Genomic DNA, 20,830 nt, shown 5'->3' on the forward strand with positions numbered 1-20,830 from the left:
GGATTTCTGGTCCTTGGCTGAGTTAGTGGACGAGGCCGAGGGCTTAGAGGACGACCAGTTGGAGGAACGAAAGGAACGAAACCTCGACTGATTCCTGCTCTGGACAGGCTTCCTGGTTTTGGTTTGTGGCATGGAAGTACTCTTCCCGCCAGTAGCTTCCTTAATAATTTCATCCAGCTGTTCATCGAACAGTCGGGACCCAGCAAAAGGGAGCCCAGCAAGGTACTTCTTTGAAGAAGCATCTGCCTTCCACTCTCGAAGCCACAATATCCTGCGGATAGCGAGGGAATTAGCCGAAGCCACCGCAGTGCGGTGAGAAGCTTCCAGCATGGCAGACATGGCATAGGATGAAAAAGCTGAAGCTTGGGAAGTTAAGGTAACCATTTCGGGCATAGATTCCCTGGCGAGGGAATGCATCTCCTCTAGAGAAGCAGAGATGGCTTTGAGAGCCCACACTGCTGCAAAAGTGGGAGAGAACGAGGCCCCCGCCGCTTCAAATACGGATTTGGCCAGAAGGTCAATCTGGCGGTCAGGGGAATCCTTAAGAGAGATGCCATCGGCAACCGATACAACGGTCCGGGCTGAGAGTCTAGACACCGGAAGGTCTACCTTTGGGGAATGAGCCCACTCCTTGACCACCTCAAGTGGAAAGGGAAAGCGGTCGTCAGAACCACGCTTTGGGAAGCGTTTGTCAGGACAGGCCCTGGGCTTGGTCACAGCGGCCTGAAAACTGGAGTGGTTAAAGAACACACTCTTTACTCTCTTAGGCGAGGTAAACTGGTGCTTTTCTGCCAGAGAGGGTTGTTCCTCTGATACTGGCGGATTGAGATCCAGTACAGAATTAATGGACGCAATCAAATCACTAACATCTGAGTCACTTTCGGACAGATCAATGGGGCACATGGAGTTAACCTCCGAGCCCCCCGTGAAGGCATCCTCCTCGTCCTGCGAGTCAGCTCCTGAATCAGAGCCGCGGGACGAGGAAGGAGAGGGAACCCTGCGTCTCTTCTTAGAAGGACGGGGTCTGGGACCAGAGGATGAATCCTCTGTGAGCTCCGGTCCTGAGAGACCCCTAGCAGCAGAGGCACCCTGTGAAAGGGGCTGATGCATGTTCAGCAAAGTCCTGGACAGAAGTCCCATGGAGTCTGCAAAAGACTGGGAGATAGACCTAGAAAAGGATTCTACCCAAGCCGGGGGTTCAGCCACAGGAGCAGGAGCAGCCTGAGAGACCACTGGGGGTGAGACTCCAGGCTGAGGCAACGCCAGGTTAGAGCAGGCATCACAATGTGGGAATATGCTCGGTTCAGGCAGCAGGAGCTTACATGCAGTGCATACTGAATACAGCTTTGGAGCCTTGCTCCTCGTGTGAGACATGCTGCTGAAGTGGGGGCTCTGCCAGAGAATGAACCCCAGAGAGTATAATCAGAGGTCCACAACCGGAGACCGGTTGTGGCTTACCAGACCGCTGGAGCGGTGTTGTGTGCCCTCCAGATCCCGAAACCCGGACCCCCAAGCACAGCAACTCAGCAGAGATGCTGCAGACCAGCGCTGCTGCAGAGAGAACGCTGAGAAAATGGCCGCCGGAGCTAAGAGAGGGGGCGGGACCTGCATGAGGAGCGGGATCTGGAGGGCCATAGAGACCTACAGGGGAGGAAACACACACTGCAGTGAGGAGTGCCTCCCCTGTGCTGAACGGCCGCCGGGCGGAGCCGAGCCTGTCCCTCTGCATGAGTGACATGCGAGGGCAGAGAAACCGAAACTAGGCCTCCGGCGAAGCCGGGGCCTAAATTTGAGCAGCGCGGCCGGCACGCAGGCACCATCGGCGCGGTTCTCAGGCGACAGCCAGAGAACCCGCCGGAAATGTCACAAAACACAGTCAGCACACTCTCCCACAACAATAAAGTACAGGGACCCCCAAATATAAACGTCTCAGGTACTTAGCTTTCTGAGACGCAGGGTTCCAAGTCCCTGGGGGTGAGTGCTCCGGTCCAGCAGGATCCTGAAGGGCTGCGGATGGAGACCGGTCTCCTGCCAAGCATGGAGAACCGTGGTGGCTCCCACTTCAAGCCAGAGCCCAGGAGGGATGGTGAAGGAGCGCGGCATGTAAGGCTACAGCCTTGGAAATCAACCTTAACAACACCGCCGACACAGTGGGGTGAGAAGGGACACCCCGGGAGTCCAGACGTGGACCCGCTTTTCTTCAAACTCTTTCCAAAAATCAGAAATCAGATGAGAATGCATGTGTGGATGTGTGACCTCCTGAACACAAAGCAATAAACTGGCTAGATCTGGTTCTCCAAGGGGTGTATAAGCTCAGAGGGAGGAGGTACACTTTTAAGTGTAGTACTTTGTGTGTCCTCCGGAGGCAGAAGCTAAACACCCATGGTCTGGGTCTCCTATAGGAACGATAAAGAAAACGTAATTTTGGCGTTTGGAATTTTTTTTGCCGCTACGCCATTTACCAATCAGATTCATTGATTTTATATTTTGACAGATCGGGCATTTCTGAACCCGGCGATACCAAATATGTGTATATTTTTTATTTTTTTAACCCTTAAATTTTCAATGGGGTGAAAGGAGGGGGTGATTTGAACTTTGTTTTTTAAAACTTTTTTTTTTATTTTACTAGGGGGCTATATCTATCAACAATGCGATCGCTTTGCCCTATCTGCTGATCAGAGCTACACAGCTGTAAACAGCAGATATGATCACTTTTTCCTTCACTCGGCTCCGGGCCGAGTGAAACCGGAAGTGACTCATGATAGCTACAGGAGTCATCACATGACCCTGTGCTACGATGGTAACCACCGAAAGTCATGTGATCACGCACGTGATTTCCGGTGGAGGAGGTGGTAAGTGAAAATAATGGCCACACGCATATACATCTCGCTGCCAGACTTTGGCAGCGAGATGTAAGGGGTTAAATGTTGCGGGTGGAAGCGATTCCACTCGTAACATGCAGGCAAACATGTCAGCTGTTGAAAACAGCTGATATGTGCGCGGATCGCCGTGACCTGCCCACGCCAGGGGGCGGGGATTAACCTCACACGATCCATGATGGATATATCAGTCATTGGTCGTGAAGGGGTTAAAGCAACGTTTTCAGATGTAGTGTATCAAAAGAAAAAAAAAATGTCTGTATGTGAAGAGACGAGCTGCCCGATCATTGACTTCCATTATACTTGTTACTCGATTGAGCATTTTTATAGCATCTGACCTGCTCGACTCGAGGAGCCAGCACCAAGCATTTGAGTGCTCATCCATCTCTAGTCGGTGAGCGTTACCTTTAGTGTTGTCCTTTGTCACTACATCAGAGATCTCAAAAAGTTTCAAAGGAAGAGGCATTTTGCGGTTGGCGGCAATAGTTTTCAACAAGCCGGGCAGTAACGTTGTGCGGGCCACCTACGAGAGAAGTCACATATGAAACACAAACACTGAAGCTTGAAATTAGCTTAAAGAGGTAGTCTCAGGAGCGACGTTTATAGTAAGTCATTAATGTCTGACGGATGGGTGTCCCCAATCACCTGGAATCTGACCAGCGGCGAGAAGAGAGGGGTGGCGGCTCTCTTGGCTGTAATAGGAACTCCCAGAGCAATGAATGGAGACGGCTCCTGAGCGGCCCCTTCTTCACCACTGCTGGTCAGATACCAAACGGGGCCAGGGATGGGGGGATCCCCATACTCAAATTAGCTGCCAGTCACCTAAATAAATTCATGCACAGACATTTACAGCATGTCGTAGTGACACGCTTGAAATGTCTCCATTACTTCGGTTCAGGTAATTGTACAGGCTTTTCTAAAGGTGGTGTCACACATAGCGACGCAGCAGCGATCACAATGAGCGATCTGACCTTATGAGGATCGCTACTGTGTCGCTACATGGTCGCTGGTGAGCTGTCAAACAGGCAGATCTCACCAGTGACCAGTGACCAGCCCCCAGCCAGCAGCGACGCGTGGAAGTGTAACTAAGGTAAATATCGGGTAACCAAGGAAATAACTTCTCTTGGTTACCCGATATTTACCTTAGTTACTAGCGTCCGCCGCTCTCACGCTGCCAGTGTCGGCTTTCTGTTCCCTGCACTCCTAGCCACAGTACACATCGGGTTAATTACCTGATGTGTACTCCAGCTACGTGTGCAGGGAGCCGGCACTGGCAGCATGAGAGCGGCGGACGCTAGTAACTAAGGTAAATATCAGGTAAGCAAGGAAAGGGCTTCTTGGTTACCCGATGTTTACTGTGGTTACAGCTTACCGCAGGCTGCCAGACGCCGGCTCCTGCTGCCTGCTCGCTTCAGTTCGTCGCTCTCTCGCTGTCACACACAGTGATGTGTGCTTCTCAGCGGGAGAGCAACGTCCAAAAAATGAAGTAGGACATTCAGCAACGACCGGTGACCTCACAGCAGGGGCCAGGTCGTTGCTGGATGTCACACACAGCGACAGCGACGGGACGTCGCTGCTACATCACAGAAAATGGTGACTTAGCAGGGACGTCGTTGTCGTCGTCGCCATGTGTGACACCACCTTAAGATCCCATATTTGTATTGCAAGTAGATGTGTGCCTATTGACAATGATTTTCACAAAATATACTGCTTAATAGCATGTTCACAAGGGGCAATGATCAGCAGGGAAGGTTGTAGCAGAGAGGTTTAACTCTAGCTCTAAAAACCATGTATTGTAATCAGAAATCTGCATATCAGAATAAATGTCCATGGTAACAATTCTAACAATTCCTTTTTTTTGGAGAGTTATCCCCCTTTTTTTCTTTCTAATATCAGCTTGCAAATATCTAAAATGACAAACTTAGGAGTGTCTCACCCTCTGCAGGTCCAAAGCTGATTTATGTCTCATTACAAACACTTCCAGAGATCATCTCACCGTGCGGTGAGCTCTCACCCTCCCCCCACACTGACTGCCATGAGATCTGTGTTTATAATGATACATAACTCAGCTGTGCTGCCTATTTACAAAGTAGTTTCAGAGATCAGTGAGGAAAGGTGGGCGTGTTTTTTTTTTGCCTACATAACTATGCCTGCTTACGATTGATCAACCTCAAACAGGGGAAGAAAAAAACGCCTCCAAAAACAGATCCCAGGTATCAGAAATAAAAAAAAATAAAGATCACGTCATACTCAGCTCTGTAGCCACTATTCCATATTGTGATCAGTATAAAATGCTCAAACTGGTGAAAGTTCCTTTTACAGTTTATTAATAAAAATTAAATTGTTCCCAAAGGTGGGCAACGATTCACCTTCTGACACCTCCAGTGACCGTGGCTGCTGGTGTTATTATAAAATCATCCAGCAGCTGTCACATGATCACAAAGATGGCTGCCCAAATCTCTTCCTTGCTCTTTTTATAAAGGTAGTCAATCCCAGAAATATCACAGTTCACCCAGGAAGAGTGTATGTACCACGTTGCGACCACTGACCTGAAATTCTGCAGTCTTGGGATTTGCAATGTGTGCTGCGTTGGTAGCGGAGACAGGAATACCCAGTTTTTCTGCAATATCATCGACTGAACACTGTGGGCACAAAATCAAGCATCAAGGTCACTTCATAAAGGATTAAAAAGGCAACTGGGCAGATGTCAAACTGGCACGGAGTGCGGGCTCACCAAGGCGAACGTCAGAGCTTCAGTAAAGCCGGCCGCAGCCAAGTCCTGGCGCAGCAGTTCTGTCAGCTTATTCAGAGAAAGCTGGAGATAAAGATAAAAAAAAGAGTAGAAAGGTCGATCACTAAGTGTACGGCAGACACAATACATGGAAATACTACAACTGATGGAAAGATGACTGAGTCTCATGCTCAATTGTCATTTCTTACAATTATACTCTGTAAAAGTTCTTACAGATTCTGCCTTAATCAGAACTACCAACAATCTAGCCTCAACTAAAATATCTACTTCTAATATACTCACCATGCAGTAAACTGCTAGCTTTATAAGAAAATAACCCTAAAAAGGAATTTCTTAAAAGGAAATCCCATCCATATTCTCCTAGGAGGGAACCTGGTAAACCCAGGGAGAAGGTGATCTCCCACCTCACCAGGGAAGAGGACATCATGTCTGGATTGTATCCCATAGTGTAGGATAGCTTCTATGAAGTGTAGGCCACAGCTTTCACTACCCACACAGCTCGGGGACAGATGAGAAACGGATTTTGAAATAAAACACATTTTTTTATAACCTGTACAACCTCTAACAATGATAGCGGAATGGAGATTGTGAAATGAGAAGAACTATATACCGACTTCTGAATGATCCCCAACAGCTAAATCTAATGGTCACTACTCCCTACAGATCCTCCTGGATCTCTGCTGCCTTTGATGGTGTGGATCACGAGCTCCTCCTCACTACACATCTATTGGCCTCAAGATCACTGCTCTCTCCTGGTTCTCCTCCTTCCTTTCTGACTGCTCATTCACTGTGTCCTTTGACTGCTCCTCTTCCCCTTACAGTCTGGGTTCCTCAGGGTTCAGTCCTAGGCCTCCTCTTCTCTCTATACACCGCCTGTATTGGACAAACCATCAGCAGCTTTGGTTTCCAGTATCATCTATATGCTGTTGAAACCCAATTATACAGTCTCCTAACATAATTCCTGCATTACTATAAAATACCAGGGACTGTGTCTGCTGTCTCCAACATCATTTCTTGCCTCTATATGAAACTGAATCTCTCCAGAACTAAACTTCACGTGTTTCCTTACTCTACTAACGGACCTATATGCAATATTGCATTTTTCTTGGGTGGTTCAAACATAACTCTCAGTCAACACGCTCACTGTCTTGGGATCATACTTCATTCAGAGCTTTCCTATATTCTCTATATCCCATCACTCGCTCACAACATCTGCATCTTAAAAACCTCTCCAGCATCTGACCCTTTCTCACATGTGAAGCTGCAAAAATTATTCCTGTTACTCTTATTCATTCTCGTCTGGTCTATGGCAACTCTATATTGATCTCCCTCCCTCTTACCAAACTTTCTCCTCTGCAATGTGTTTTCAATGCTCCAGACAGGATCGTAATTTTGTCCAACCACTACACAGATACCTCCACATTGTGCCAGTCATTGCATTGGTTACCCATCCGTCACAAAGTGCAATATACACTTATCGCTTTCCACACAAGCATACATTTCCTTCCTCATCTATATCTATCATCCTAATCTTGCTCTCAGTTCTGCCACTTATCCAAGACTAAAGGTACCGTCACACTAAGCAACTTACCAGCGATCCCAACAACGATAGGGATCGCTGGTAAGTTGCTAGGAGGTTGCTGGTGAGATGTCACACTGCGACGCTCCAGCGATCCCACCAGCAACCTGACCTGGCAGGGATCGCTGGAGCGTCGCTACACAAGTTGCTGGTGAGCTCACCAGCAACCAGTGACAAGCCCCCAGCGCTGCGTGGAAGATGCTGCGCTTGGTAACTAAGGTAAATATCGGGTAACCAATCCGATATTTACCTTGGTTACCACCGCACGTGCAGAGAGCAGGGAGCAGCGCACACTGAGCGCTGGCTCCCTGCTCTCCTAGTTACAGCACACATCGGGTTAATTACCCGATGTGTGCTGCAGCTACATGTGCACAGAGCAGGGAGCAGCGCACAATGCTTAGCGCTGGCTCCTTGCTCTCCTAGTTACAGCACACATCGGGTTAATTAACCCGATGTGTGCTGCAGCTAAATGTGCACAGAGCAGGGAGCAGGGCACACTGCTTAGCGCTGGCTCCTTGCTCTCCTAGTTACAGCACACATCGGGTTAATTAACCCGATGTGTGCTGCAGCTACATGTGCACAGAGCAGGAGCCGGCAGCACAGGCAGTGAGAGCGGCGGAGGCTGGTATCAAAGGTAAATATCGGGTAACCCAGGACAGGGCTTCTTGGTTACCCGATGTTTACATCGGCTTCTGCAGAGGCTGGTAACCAGCTCCTGCTGCCTGCACATTTAGTTGTTGCTGTCTCGCTGTCACACACAGCGATCTGTGCTTCACAGCGGGACAGCAACAACTAAAAAATGGCCCAGGACATTCAGCAACAACCAACGACCTCACAGCAGGGGCCAGGTTGTTGCTGGATGTCACACTAAGCAACATCGCTAGCAACGTCACAAAAGTTGTTCGTTAGCAGCGATGTTGCTAGCGATGTTGCTTAGTGTGACGGGACCTTAAGACAGGCTTTACATGCTGCGACATCGCTAGCATTTGCTAGCGATGTCATATGCGATTGCACCCGCCCCCGTCGCACGGCCGATATGTGGTGATCGCTGCCGTAGCGAACATTATCGCTACGGCAGCGTCCCACGCACATACCTGCTCTGCGACGTTACTCTGGCCAGCGAACCGCCTCCTTTCTAAGGGGGTGGTTCGTTCAGCGTCACAGCGACGTCAGAGATGCGTCACTGAACCGCCGCCCAATAGAAGCGAAGGGGCGGAGATGAGCGGCCGGAACATGCCACCCACCTTCTTCCTTCCTCCTTTTCCGGTGGACGCAGGTAAGGAGATGTTTGTCGTTCCTGCGGCGTCACACATAGCGATGTGTGCTGCCGTAGGAACAACAAACATCGTACCTGCAGCAGCACCGATATTATGGAAATGAACGACGTGTCAACGAGCAACGGTTTTGCACGTTTTTGCGCTCGATGATCGTCGCTCATTTGTGTTACACGCTACGATGTCGCTACCGGCGCCGGATGTGCGTCACTAACGACCTGACCCCGACGATATATCGGCAGCGATGTCGCAGCATGTAAAGCACCCTTAACATTTTCGGTAATCCGAACCTCCTACTTCCATCTCCAAGACTGCTCTCATGCTGTACCAGTTTTCCGGAATGCACTACCTCAGAGGATCTGATTAATCTGTAACCCCCACATTTAGACAGGCCTATCACCTCACTAGTTTAACTCTTCCATGTTCCTACTTTCCTATTCATCTGTCTCCACATCCTCCATGCACAAAATGGCACGTGCTAAATGTTCTTAAGCAGATACTGGCTGATGACAACTGCAGCTTTATAAGAAAGCCCTTATTTATTATAATGATGGCTGTATCCTACATGACAAGCACTTGATACCTATTGTGTCCCCAATTTCACCATAGATTGTAAGCTTGTGAGCAGGGTCCTCACTCCTGCCCTATGTGTTACTCTGTAATGTCTTTGTTGTGTGTTCATGTTTTCGCTTGTACAGTAAAGTGCTGCAGAAGGTGTTGGCGCTATAGAAATAAAATTAATTAATCAAAGGGCACAATAGCACCGATTTGTCAATTTCTTCACACATTTCTGGGAAGAATCCACATTCCCTTCAACCTCCTCCATCCTTTGGCTGACCAATAAAAACTATTTTTTTACTACCTAGGTAAAACAGGGAAATGGCACAATGCAGAAGTGTAAGAAAAACAATCCTTCAGATGTGGTGTTTTATGGGGAATAGAGGTATTTCCTAAACCAGACTTATCCTCTACTAGTGCAGACAATCGGGGGCACTCACCTGGTTGGCAATGGTGTAAGTTTTAGGGATGGTCATTTGGATGTTATTATAGCCATAAGCTACAGCAGCATCCTCTACAATGTCACACGCATGAATAATGTCTGCTCTCGTAGGGGGGATCTCAATCTCCAGCTGCGCTCCGTCTTCCAGCACATGAGATTTCAGGCACATCCGGGTGAGGAGTTTAGCTAACTTGTCTGGGGTCTCCCTGGAAAATGGAAATGACAAGACTACGTAGTGATGCTTTATCAGGTATCAATAATTGGGGTTAACATAACAGGACATAACGACTAAATGGGTGTATGAGGGGGGCATATCCCACTGCTGAGCCCATCCGTTACCATAAAGCTGCTCCGATCATTCCCTATGAGACCACCAGACGTACAGCCATCCATTGGATCTGTCTCACAATCCTGAATGGAGCAGAGCAGAATTTTTTGACTATACAGTGGAACCTTGGTTAACGAGAACAATCCATTCTGGGACTGTGCTTGTTAACCAAGTTACTCGTTCAGCAAAGCAAGATTTCCCATAGGAAATCATTGCAATGCAGACAATTCGTTCTACAACTTTTTAAATGTCCCATCCTGGTCCCCTATTGTGCCATTCCACACATGCACAAACACACACAAGCACGTACAAACACATACAAACACAAACACACACACGCAAGCACACACACGCACACAAACACACAAGCACATATTATGCTCACCTTACCATCCGTTCCATCGCGGATCTCCTGGGACTTGCTGTTCACCGGTACGGGCTGTGTATCGGGTTACCATAACGACGAGGGAGGAACTTCTGCTGCCAGAGCGCTGACATCAAAAGGCAGGAGCCGCTTGCCTCTGATTGCCCAGCGCGCTGCCTTTGAGTAGCAGTGACAGGAAGTTTCTGTTTCGTCGCTATGGTTGCCGATGCACATCCTGGAGCGGCGAACTATAGGACCCAGGAGGCCGGCGATGGAACGGAAGGTACACATATTATGCTCACCTTACCTTCCGTTCCATCGCCGGCCTCCTGGGTCTCGTAGTTCGCCGCAAGGACGTCGCAATGTACCGGTGGACTACAAGAACCATGAGGCCGGCGGTTGAACGGAAGGTAAGGTGAGCATAATACTGTATGTGTGTGCGTGCGTGTGCTTGTGTGTGTTTGTGTGGACTGCAAGTGCGGGTTAGAGCGTGGTGGATATACGGAACCGGAAGTGTGTGCGGTGAGGATTTTGCTCGTACAGCAAAGCTTTCTCGTAAACAGAGTTACAAATTTACAGAAAGCTTCGCTTGTTAAGCGAAATTCTCGTTAAGTGGGTTACTCGTTAAGTGAGGTACCACTGTATAGCTGACAAATTTGCAGGAGAAATCAGCTGTCAGCTACACATGACAATGGGACTGATCCGGATACAGATCTGTTGCACCTCGACAGCAGAAATCCAAGTGTCAGCGTTGGATTTCTGGAATAGATCATGTAGTAATCACGTGTCAGTAAATCTGAATTGCACACATATTGCAGCACCTCATTGGGCAATACCCTGCTGTAGACAGAGGTTACACAAGTACTATGTGTGGTCAAAGTGGACACCCTTTATACACACTAAGGGGGAAATTGGAATTTAGGATAACAGATTCCTCAAGAGTAATACAAGTCATCCGGATATTAAGAACAAAAATGGAATTAATGTCCAGAAAAGAAACAGAGGGACCCCATAGACGTGTGTTTGGGTACAACTGGGTGTCAGTTTTTATGAGAAGAAAAAGCATTGAATGCAGAAATCTTTCTAAAAATTGACACATAATGGGAAGCAGAAGCACCCCAGGAAAATCATCAACTGGGCCCCTCTGCTTCCCTTATGTAATGATTACATTTTGGATATAAATCCCAATTATCTATTCCTAAAAGCGAAAGATAATGTCATCGTGCAACATAGAATGGCCAGTATTGGGGCAGGGGGACAATAATCAGCTATTAGTACAGTAACTTCAATGAGGAAATTATTTTCACGTTTCTTACCTGATCCCAACTTTACTGTTGATCTTCTCTGCAGTAAGAGTTTCTTTCCTGTATGCCAGCTCCTGTATACCGAACAAAGATATGTAACCAATACAGTGAATCTGTCAGCAGGTTTTTGACACCTAATCTGAGAGCAGCATAATGTAGGGGCAGGGATCCTGATTTCAGCGATGTGTCACTTACTGGGCTCTTTAGTGTAGTTTTGATAAAGAAGGGAATTTTGTTTACTTACCGTAAATTCCTTTTCTTCTAGCTCTAATTGGGAGACCCAGACAATTGGGTGTATAGGCTATGCCTCCGGAGGCCGCACAAAGTATTACACTCAAAAGTGTTAAGCCCCTCCCCTTCTGCCTATACACCCCCCGTGCTCCCACGGGCTCCTCAGTTTTGGTGCAAAAGCAAGAAGGAGGAAAAGATTATAAACTGGTGTAAAGTAGATTCAATCCGAAGGAATATCGGAGAACTGAAACCAAACAACATGAACAACATGTGTACACAAAAAAACAGGGGCGGGTGCTGGGTCTCCCAATTAGAGCTAGAAGAAAAGGAATTTACGGTAAGTAAACAAAATTCCCTTCTTCTTTGTCGCTCTATTGGGAGACCCAGACAATTGGGATGTCCAAAAGCAATCCCTGGGTGGGTAAAATAATACCTCGTAAGAGAGCCGTAAAACGGCCTCTTCCTACAGGTGGGCAACCGCCGCCTGAAGGACTCGTCTACCTAGGCTGGCATCCGCCGAAGCATAGGTATGCACCTGATAGTGTTTCGTGAAAGTGTGCAGGCTCGACCAGGTAGCCGCCTGACACACCTGCTGACCCGTAGCCTGGTGCCTCAAAGCCCAGGACGCGCCCCCGGCTCTGGTAGAATGGGCCTAGAGCCCTGAGGGAACCGGCAACCCGGTAAGCTTCGAGAATTGGTTCCTTGATCCACCGGGCCAGGGTTGATTTGGAAGCCTGTGACCCTTTACGCTGGCCAGCGACAAGGACAAAGAGTGCATCCGAGCGGCGCAGGGGCGCCGTACGAGAAATGTAGAGCCTGAGTGCTCTCACCAGATCTAACCAGTGCAAATCCTTTTCACATTGGTGAACTGGATGATGACAAAAAGAGGGTAAGGAGATATCCTGATTGAGATGAAAGGGGGGTACCACCCTTGGGAGAAATTCCAGAACCGGACGCAGAACCACCTTGTCCTGGTGAACACCAGGAAAGGGGCTTTGCACGACAACATTGCTAGCTCAGACACTCTCCGAAGTGAAGTGACTGCTACTAGGAAAATCACTTTCTGCGAAAGGCGTGAGAAAGAAATATCCCTTATTGGATCGAATGGTGGTTTCTGAAGAACCATCAGCACCCCGTTCAGATCCCAGGGTTCTAACGGCCGCTTGTAAGGATGAACGATGTGACAACCCCCTGCAGGAACGTGCATACCTGTGGAAGTCTGGCTAGGCGCTACTGGAAAAACACCGAGAGCGCTGAGACTTGTCCCTTAAGGGAGCCGAGCGACAAACCCTTTTCCAGTCCAGATTGAAGGAAGGACAGAAAAATGGGCAAGGCAAAAGGCCAGGGAGAAAAACCCCGAGCAGAGCACCACGACAGGAAATTTTTCCACGTCCTGTGGTAGATCTTGGCGGACGTTGGTTTCCTAACCTGTCTCATAGTGGCAATGACCTCTTGAGATAATCCTGAAGACGCTAGATCTAGGACTCAATGGCCACAGTGTCAGGTTGAGGGCCGCAGAATTCAAATGGAAAAACAGCCCTTGAGACAGCAAGTCTGGACGGACTGGTAGTGCCCACGTTTGGCCTACCGTGAGATGCCACAGATCCGGGTACCACGACCTCCTCGGCCAGTCTGGAGCGACGAGGATGGCGCGGCGGCAGTCGGCCCTGATCGTGCGTAACACTCTGGGCAACAGTGCCAGCGGAAGAAACACATAAGGGAGTTGAAACTGCGACCAATTCCGAACTAAGGCGTCTGCCGCCATAGCTCTGTGATCGTGAGAGCGTGCCATGAATGCCATGACCTTGTTGTTGTGCCGGGACGCCATTAGGTCGACGTCCGGCCTCCCTCAGCGGCAACAGATCTCCTGAAACACGCCCGGGTGAAGAGACCATTCCCCTGCGTCCATGCCCTGGCGACTGAGAAAGTCTGCTTCCCAGTTTTCGACGCCCGGGATGTGAACTGCGGAGATGGTGGAGGCCGTGGCTTCCACCCACATCAAAATCCGCCGGACTTCGTGGAAGGCTTGCCGACTGCGTGTTCCGCCTTGGTGGTTGATGTAAGCCACCACTGTGGAGTTGTCCGACTGAATTCGGATCTGCTTGCCTTCCAGCCGCTGCTGGAACACTTTTTAGGGCAAGATACACTGCCCTGATCTTCAGAACATTGATCTGAAGCGAGGACTCTTGCTGAGTCCACGTACCCTGAGCCCTGTGGTGGAGAAAGACTGCTCCCCACCCTGACAGACTCGCGTCCGTCGTGACCACCTCCCAGGATGGGGGTAGGAAGGATTTCCCATGCGATAATGAAGTGGGAAGAAAGCCACCCCCTAAGGGAAGCTTTGGTTGCCTGAGAGAGGGAGACGTTCCTGTCGAGGGACGTCGGTTTCCTGTCCTATTTGCGTAGGATGTCCCAATGAAGAGGACGCAGGTGAAACTGCGCGAAAGGAACTGCCTCCATTGCTGCCACCATCTTCCCCAGGAAGTGCATGAGGCCCTTCAAGGGGTGTGCTTGACCTTGAAGGAGAGATTGCACCCCTTTCTGTAGTGAACGCTTGTTGATCAGCGGAAGCTTCACTATCGCCGATAGGGTATGAAACTCCATGCCAAGATATGTCAGCGATTGGGCTGGTGTCAGATTTGACTTTGGAAAATTGATGATCCACCCGAAACTCTGGAGAGCCCCCAGAGAAGCGTCGGGGCTGTGTTGGCATGCCTCTTGAGAGGGTGCCTTGATCAGCAGATCGTCCAAGTAAGGGATCACCGAGTGACCCTGAGAGTGGAGGACCGCAACTACTGTAGCCCTGACCTTGGTGAAAACCCGTGGGGCTGTAGCCAGGCCGAACTGCAGTGCCACGAACTGCAGGTGTTCGTCTCCTATGGTGAAGCGCAAGAAGCGTTGGTGCTCTGGAGCCACCGGTACGTGGAGAAAAGCATCTTTGATATCGATCGATGCAAGGAAATCTTCTGGGGACATTGAGTCGATGACGGAGCGGAGGGTTTCCATCCGGAACCGTCTGGTCTATACGTGTTTGTTGAGCAGTTACGGGTCCAGGACAGGACGGAAAGACCCGTCCTTCTTTGTAACCACAAACAGGTTGGAGAAAAACCCGTGACCCTGTTGCTGAAGAGGAACAGGGACCACCACTCCTTCTGCCCTCAGGGTGCCCAGCGCCTGCAGAAGAGCCTCGGCTCGCTCGGGAGGCGGGGATAACCTGAAGAATCGAGTCGGGGGACGAGAGGCGAACTCTAACTTGTAACCGTGAGACAGAATGTCTCTCGCCCAACGGTCTTTCACCCTTGGCAGCCAGGAGTCGCAAAGGCGGGAAAGCCTGCCACCAACCGAGGCTGCGGATTGAGGAGACCGAAAGCCATCAAGAAGCCGCTTTGGTAGCGGCACCTCCGGTGGTCTTTTTGACTTAGACCGCCATGAATCGGAGAGCCCTTGATCTATTCAGAGGCCTTTTGGACGAGGAGAATTGGGACCTGCCCGCGCCCCGAAAGAACCGAAACCTCGACTGCCCCATCCTCTGTTGGGGTATGTTCGGTTTGGGCTGGGGTAAAGATGTATCCTTTCCCTTGTATTGTTTGATGATTTCATCCAAACGTTCGCCAAACAGTAGGTCGCCAGAAATTGGCAAACTGGTTAAACGCTTTTTTGGAAGCAGAATCTGCCTTCCAGTTCCGTAGCCACAAGGCCCTGCAGAGTACCACCGAATTGGCGGAAGCAACCGCCATACGGCTCGCAGAGTCCAGGACAGCATTAATAGCGTAAGACGCAAATGCCGACGTCTGTGTGGCTGCGTCAATTTGCGCTTGACCTGCTGAGATAGCTTGTAGCACCCATACGGCTGCAAATGCTGGTGTAAAAGAAGCGCTGATAGCTTCATAGATGGATTTCAACCAGAGCTCCATCTGCCTGTGAGTGGCATCTTTGATTGATAGACGCTATAAGATCGTTCACTATGGCGTCCCCGTCAGGCGTATCAAGATTGAGAGCGGCCTCAGGATCAGAATCCTGATCAGCTGTCTCCGCTTCATCATCCAGGGATTCCCCCCGCTGAGACCCTGACCAATATGAAGATGTCGAGGGAATTTCCCAGCGAGCTCGCTTAGACGGTCAGGGGATGGGGTCTGTATCAGAGACCTCACTCTGGGATCTATGAGACACCCCGGGGAGACCTCTGGTCCAACTGAGGTGGGCCAGGGAGCAATGATTCAACAGTGCCCCTGTGCTGAGATACCGGTCTGGATTGCTCAGTGGATCCTGCCGGCAGAGGGGTCGTACATGCGGCGCAGGCAGCATAGTAAGCCTGTGGTTTGGCGCTCCTGCCTTTTATGGGCGCCATGCTGTTGACTTCCCTGAGCAACACAATATATATACAGAATCAACTGTGCACCATACAGTGTAAAGCATATCTTATAAACATATGATTTAAAATTACACTCCTGCACAAATGTGGCTAGCACCACAGATGCTGCATACCCCCCGCATAAAGCGGTTGTGAGGCCACCAGGGTCCCTGCCTGGGTCTGTCAGAATTTGTCCCCCTCTGCAGCATTCAAGGAGCTGACAGGAATGGCTGCCGGCTTCTGAGGAGAGGACAGTGAGGGGGGTGGAGTATGCAAAGCATGCTCCAGCCCTCAATGCTGCTCATCCTGTGCAGCGTCCCGCCCTTCCCCTGCTTGTCAGGGCTGTGGGCGGGAGGAAGAAAGACTAGGCCGCAAAAGCCGGGGACTCGAGTAATAAACGCGGCCGCCGTAAAAGCGCGGCCGCGCGGAAGTCCCCGGCGCACTACAAGTCCCAGCCGCGCCTCAGTGTCAAAACATGGCGGCGGCGGCCAGCGCGGTAGTCTCCCTACATAAACACACTCAGCGATGCTGAGTGTGTAATGGCACGGCTGCCGGCGTCCTGAGAGAGGAGGAAGCCGTGGGCGTGACCCTTAGAAAGTGCGGGAAATGGTGCCTCACAGTGCAGTGAGGGGAGTGGAGTATGCAAAGCATGCTCCAGCCCTCACTGCAGCTCGTCTGTAAAGCGTCCCGCCCTTCCCCTGCCTGTCAGGGCTGTGGGCGGGAGGAGGAAACACTAGGCCGTACAAGCCGGGGACTCAAGTAATGAGCGCGGCTGCCATAAAAGCGCGGCCGCGCGGAAGTCCCCGGCGCACTACAAGTCCCAGCCGCGCCTCAGTGTTAAAAACATGGTGGCGGCGGTAGTACGGTAGTCCCCCTACATAAACACACTCAGCGACGCTGAGTGTGTAATGGCACATTAACCCGGTCAGCGCCGCGGTCCCCGGTGCACTAGCACACCCAGCAATGCTGGAGTGTTGCTGTGCGCGGTCCCCACAGGGACACAGAGTACCTTCAAGTAGCAGGGCCATGTCCCTGAACGATACTCGGCTCCTATCCAGCAGAGTCTTAGGAGCTGTGGATGGAGCACGGTCTCAGTGCCTGGAGACCGGTAAGATCCCACTTCACCAGAGCCCTGAGGGGGATGGGGAAGGAAAGCAGCATGTGGGCTCCAGCCTCCGTACCCGCAATGGATACCTCAACCTTAACAACACCGCCGACAAGAGTGGGGTGAGAAGGGAGCATGCTGGGGGCCCTATATGGGCCCACTTTTCTTCCATCCGACATGGTCAGCAGCTGCTGCTGACCCATCTATGGAGCTGTGCGTGCGTGTCTGACCTCCTTCGCACAAAGCAAAAAACTGAGGAGCCCGTGGGAGCACGGGGGGTGTATAGGCAGAAGGGGAGGGGCTTAACACTTAAGTGTAATACTTTGTGCGGCCTCCGGAGGCATAGCCTATACACCCAATTGTCTGGGTCTCCCAATAGAGCGACAAAGAAATCACAGTTTAATCGTTAGAGGACTACTTATTGTGCTGTCAGGTAGTCCAGCATATTCATGAGCTCTGTATCACTGCTAGATCTGCAGCTGAGAAAACATTGATTTTATCAAAATGACAGCAAACGGCTCAGTAAGTGACACATCGCTGGAATCAGGGTCTCTGTCTCTACATTATGCTGCTCTCAGATGGGGGAGCAAAAACCCGGTGACAGATTCTCTTTAACCTATCATGTTACTGTCTTCTACTTGTAGGATGATCAGGGTTTGTGAACATTCTTTATAAAAGGTCCTAAAATTGAAAATTTAAAAAAAAAAAAAAAAAAAAACTCAAACTAACTTTAGAGGTTTTGGAATCTGTAAGAAAACTATATTACATAGTTTGTTATTTCACTAGCTTGGTCCCATGTACAGAATATTCATGCTATCACTAGAATAAGCCATTAACAAGTATGAGAATACCTCAAGTCAGAACAATAAATTGTTGATCCATTAGGTCCAAGTAAGTAACTAAGGCTGCTTTCACACATCCGGCTTGAGCTCTGCGGCTCAATCCGGCTGTGCAAGCTATGCAACGGATGCGGTGAACACACCGCATCTTTTGCATAAGTTTTTCCTTTGCGGCCAAGTCCGGTTTTTGCCGCTTGCGGCATGCTACTGAGCATGCGCAGTGGCAAAAACCGCATGCGGCGGGCGGATGCGGTTATTGCCGCATCCGGCCGCCATAGGCATGCATTGAAAAATGCGCCGCATCGGCCGAATGCGGCGCGATGCGGGTTTTTTTGCCGCACGAAAAAACGTGCCAGGCAACGTTCCATCCGGCCGCCGCATCGGCTAAATCTGCCGCATGCTGCAAAAACCGGACCGAACGCAAGCCCATGCGGCACAATACGGCACTAATTAAAGTCTATGCAGAAAAAACGCAACTGGCAGCAAAAAAAAAAAACGGTTGCGATTTTCCTGCAAAGTGCCGGATTGTGCCGCATTGCAGAAACCGGAGGTGTGAAAGCAGCCTAAGTGAAGCCCCAACATAAAAAAAATGCTTCATCACAAGTACAACTTTGCACCGACTTTTTGTTTGAGTACTATCAATGTTTACAAATATGACAAGGGGTTTTTGATAATAAATAAAATAATAATATCTTACTGGATAGAAGTAACTTTTTCCATCTGGGTAAATAACCTCCGCTGCCTCCACACTGGAAAGAGAAAAAACAAAACTCACGTTTTTTGTGACGCAACAGCAATGTCGCTGTGTGTGACATCCAGCAACAACCTTGCCCCTGCTGTGAAATCGCAGGTTGTTGCTGAATGTCCTGACCATTTTCTTCAAAGGCAATGTCCTGCTGGGCAGGACGCATCGCTATGTTTGACACTGTGTGACAGGGTCACAGTGACTGCTGAGATCGTTATACAGGTCGCTACTGCGACCTGTATCGTTACTGCGTCGTTGGTAAGGTCTGACTGTGTGACACCTCACCTGCGACCTCCCAGCGACTTACCAGCGATCCCTATCAGGTCGCATCGTTTTCGGGATCGCTGGTAAGTCTCTAAATGTGACGGGGGCTTTAGAAAAGAAGACAATCTGTACAAGAGGATTGCTGGCAGAGCGGACACCCATGAGATCTGCGAGTTTATTGCACTTTACCATTCTGTGTTATAATAAAGAGAATCTTGTTTACTTACCGTAAATTCTTTTTCTTATAGTTCCGTATTGGGAGACCCAGACCATGGGTGTTTAGCTTCTGCCTCCGGAGGACACACAAAGTACTACACTTAAAAGTGTAGCTCCTCCCTCTGAGCTTATACACCCCCTGGTGAGCAGACCCAGCCAGTTTAGTGCAAAAGTTGAAGGAGAATAGCCACCCACAAGTAGAACAGAGCAAGAGCCGGAACAACCGGAGACTCTGTCCACGACAACAGCCGGTGAGAACACGCGGAACAAGAAAAAATTGCCAACAGGCAACAGGGAGGGAGCTGGGTCTCCCAATACGGAACTATAAGAAAAAGAATTTACGGTAAGTAAACAAAATTCTCTTTTTCTTTATCGTTCCTTTGGGAGACCCAGACCATGGGACGTTCCAAAGCAGTCCCTGGGTGGGAATAAACAGAAAAAACTAAGAAGTAGGCGGAGCCTAACTTCACAAGTGGGCGACAGCCGCCTGAAGGATGCGTCTGCCCAAACTCGCATCTGCCGAAGCATGAGCATGCACTTGGTAGTGCTTCGAAAAGGTATGCAGGCTAGTCCAAGTGGCAGTCTGACAGACTTGTTGAGCCGTAGCCTGGTGCCTAAAAGCCCAAGAGGCACCGACAGCTCTGGTCGAATGTGCCTTGATCCCCGGCGGGGGAGGCACCTGAGTACTCTGGTAGGCGTCCGAAATGGTCGATCTAATCCAACGGGCTAAGGTCGGCTTAGAAGCAGAGAGGCCCTTGCGCCGACCTGTGGTTAGCACAAAAAGAGAAGTGCACCGCCTAAGTGCAGCGGTGCGAGACACATAGATCCGGAGAGCACGCACCAGATCCAGACTATGCAGCGCTTTTTCAAAGTGATGAACAGGAGCCGGACAAAAGGAAGGTAGGGTAATGTCCTGGTTAAGGTGGAAAGGAGAGACCCCCTTAGGAAGAAAGTCCGGAGTCGGACGGAGAACCACCTTGTCTTGATGAAAAACCAAAAAAGGTGACTCCGAAGAGAGCGCAGCCAAATCAGAGACTCTCCTGAGGGAAGTTATGGCCACCAGAAAGGCCACTATCTGTGAAAGACGATACAAGGAAACTTCCCTCAGAGGCTCAAAGGGGGGTTTCTGCAAAACCGTGAGAACCAAATTAAGGTCCCAGGGATAAAAGGGCCGCCGGTAAGGTGGAATGATGTGAGACGCGCCCTGCATGAAGGTGCGGACCTGAGCCAGCCGAGCGAGACGCCGCTGGAACAGAACAGACAGAGCTGAGACTTGTCCCTTGAGAGAGTTGAGGGACAGTCCCAGCTGCAGACCGGACTGTAGAAAAGACAGAAGGGTCGGCAAGGAGAAAGGCCAAGGAGGATGGTCGGTAGAGCGACACCAGGACAGGAAAATTCTCCAAGTCCTGTGATAGATCTTAGCGGAGGAAGACTTACGGGCCTGAGTCATAGTGGAGATGACTTCAGGAGGAATACCAGAAGCCGTCAAAATCCAGGACTCAAGAGCCACGCCGTCAATTTGAGAGCCGCAGAATTCGGGCGGAAAAACGGACCTTGCGAGAGTAGGTCTGGACGGTCAAGGGGGATGCCACGGCATCT

At 50.0% G+C, this 20,830-nt stretch overlaps 1 protein-coding gene across 1 annotated transcript in view; it reads right to left on the reverse strand.

Moving 5' to 3' along the window:
* The window catches only part of FARSB (phenylalanyl-tRNA synthetase subunit beta), a 134,596-nt gene that overhangs the window by 69,784 nt on the left and 43,982 nt on the right, over positions 1-20,830 (reverse strand). Inside the window, exons 10-15 of the mRNA XM_075340819.1 lie at positions 18,704-18,755; positions 11,493-11,554; positions 9,483-9,690; positions 5,614-5,694; positions 5,429-5,521; positions 3,285-3,402 (exon numbers count right to left, since the gene is read on the reverse strand). Coding sequence (XP_075196934.1) covers positions 3,285-3,402; positions 5,429-5,521; positions 5,614-5,694; positions 9,483-9,690; positions 11,493-11,554; positions 18,704-18,755 — 614 coding nt within the window. The remainder of the gene's footprint in view (positions 1-3,284; positions 3,403-5,428; positions 5,522-5,613; positions 5,695-9,482; positions 9,691-11,492; positions 11,555-18,703; positions 18,756-20,830) is intronic.

This window comes from Anomaloglossus baeobatrachus, chromosome 3 (genome assembly GCF_048569485.1).
Source record: "Anomaloglossus baeobatrachus isolate aAnoBae1 chromosome 3, aAnoBae1.hap1, whole genome shotgun sequence".
In the NCBI taxonomy this organism is placed as follows: domain Eukaryota; kingdom Metazoa; phylum Chordata; class Amphibia; order Anura; family Aromobatidae; genus Anomaloglossus; species Anomaloglossus baeobatrachus.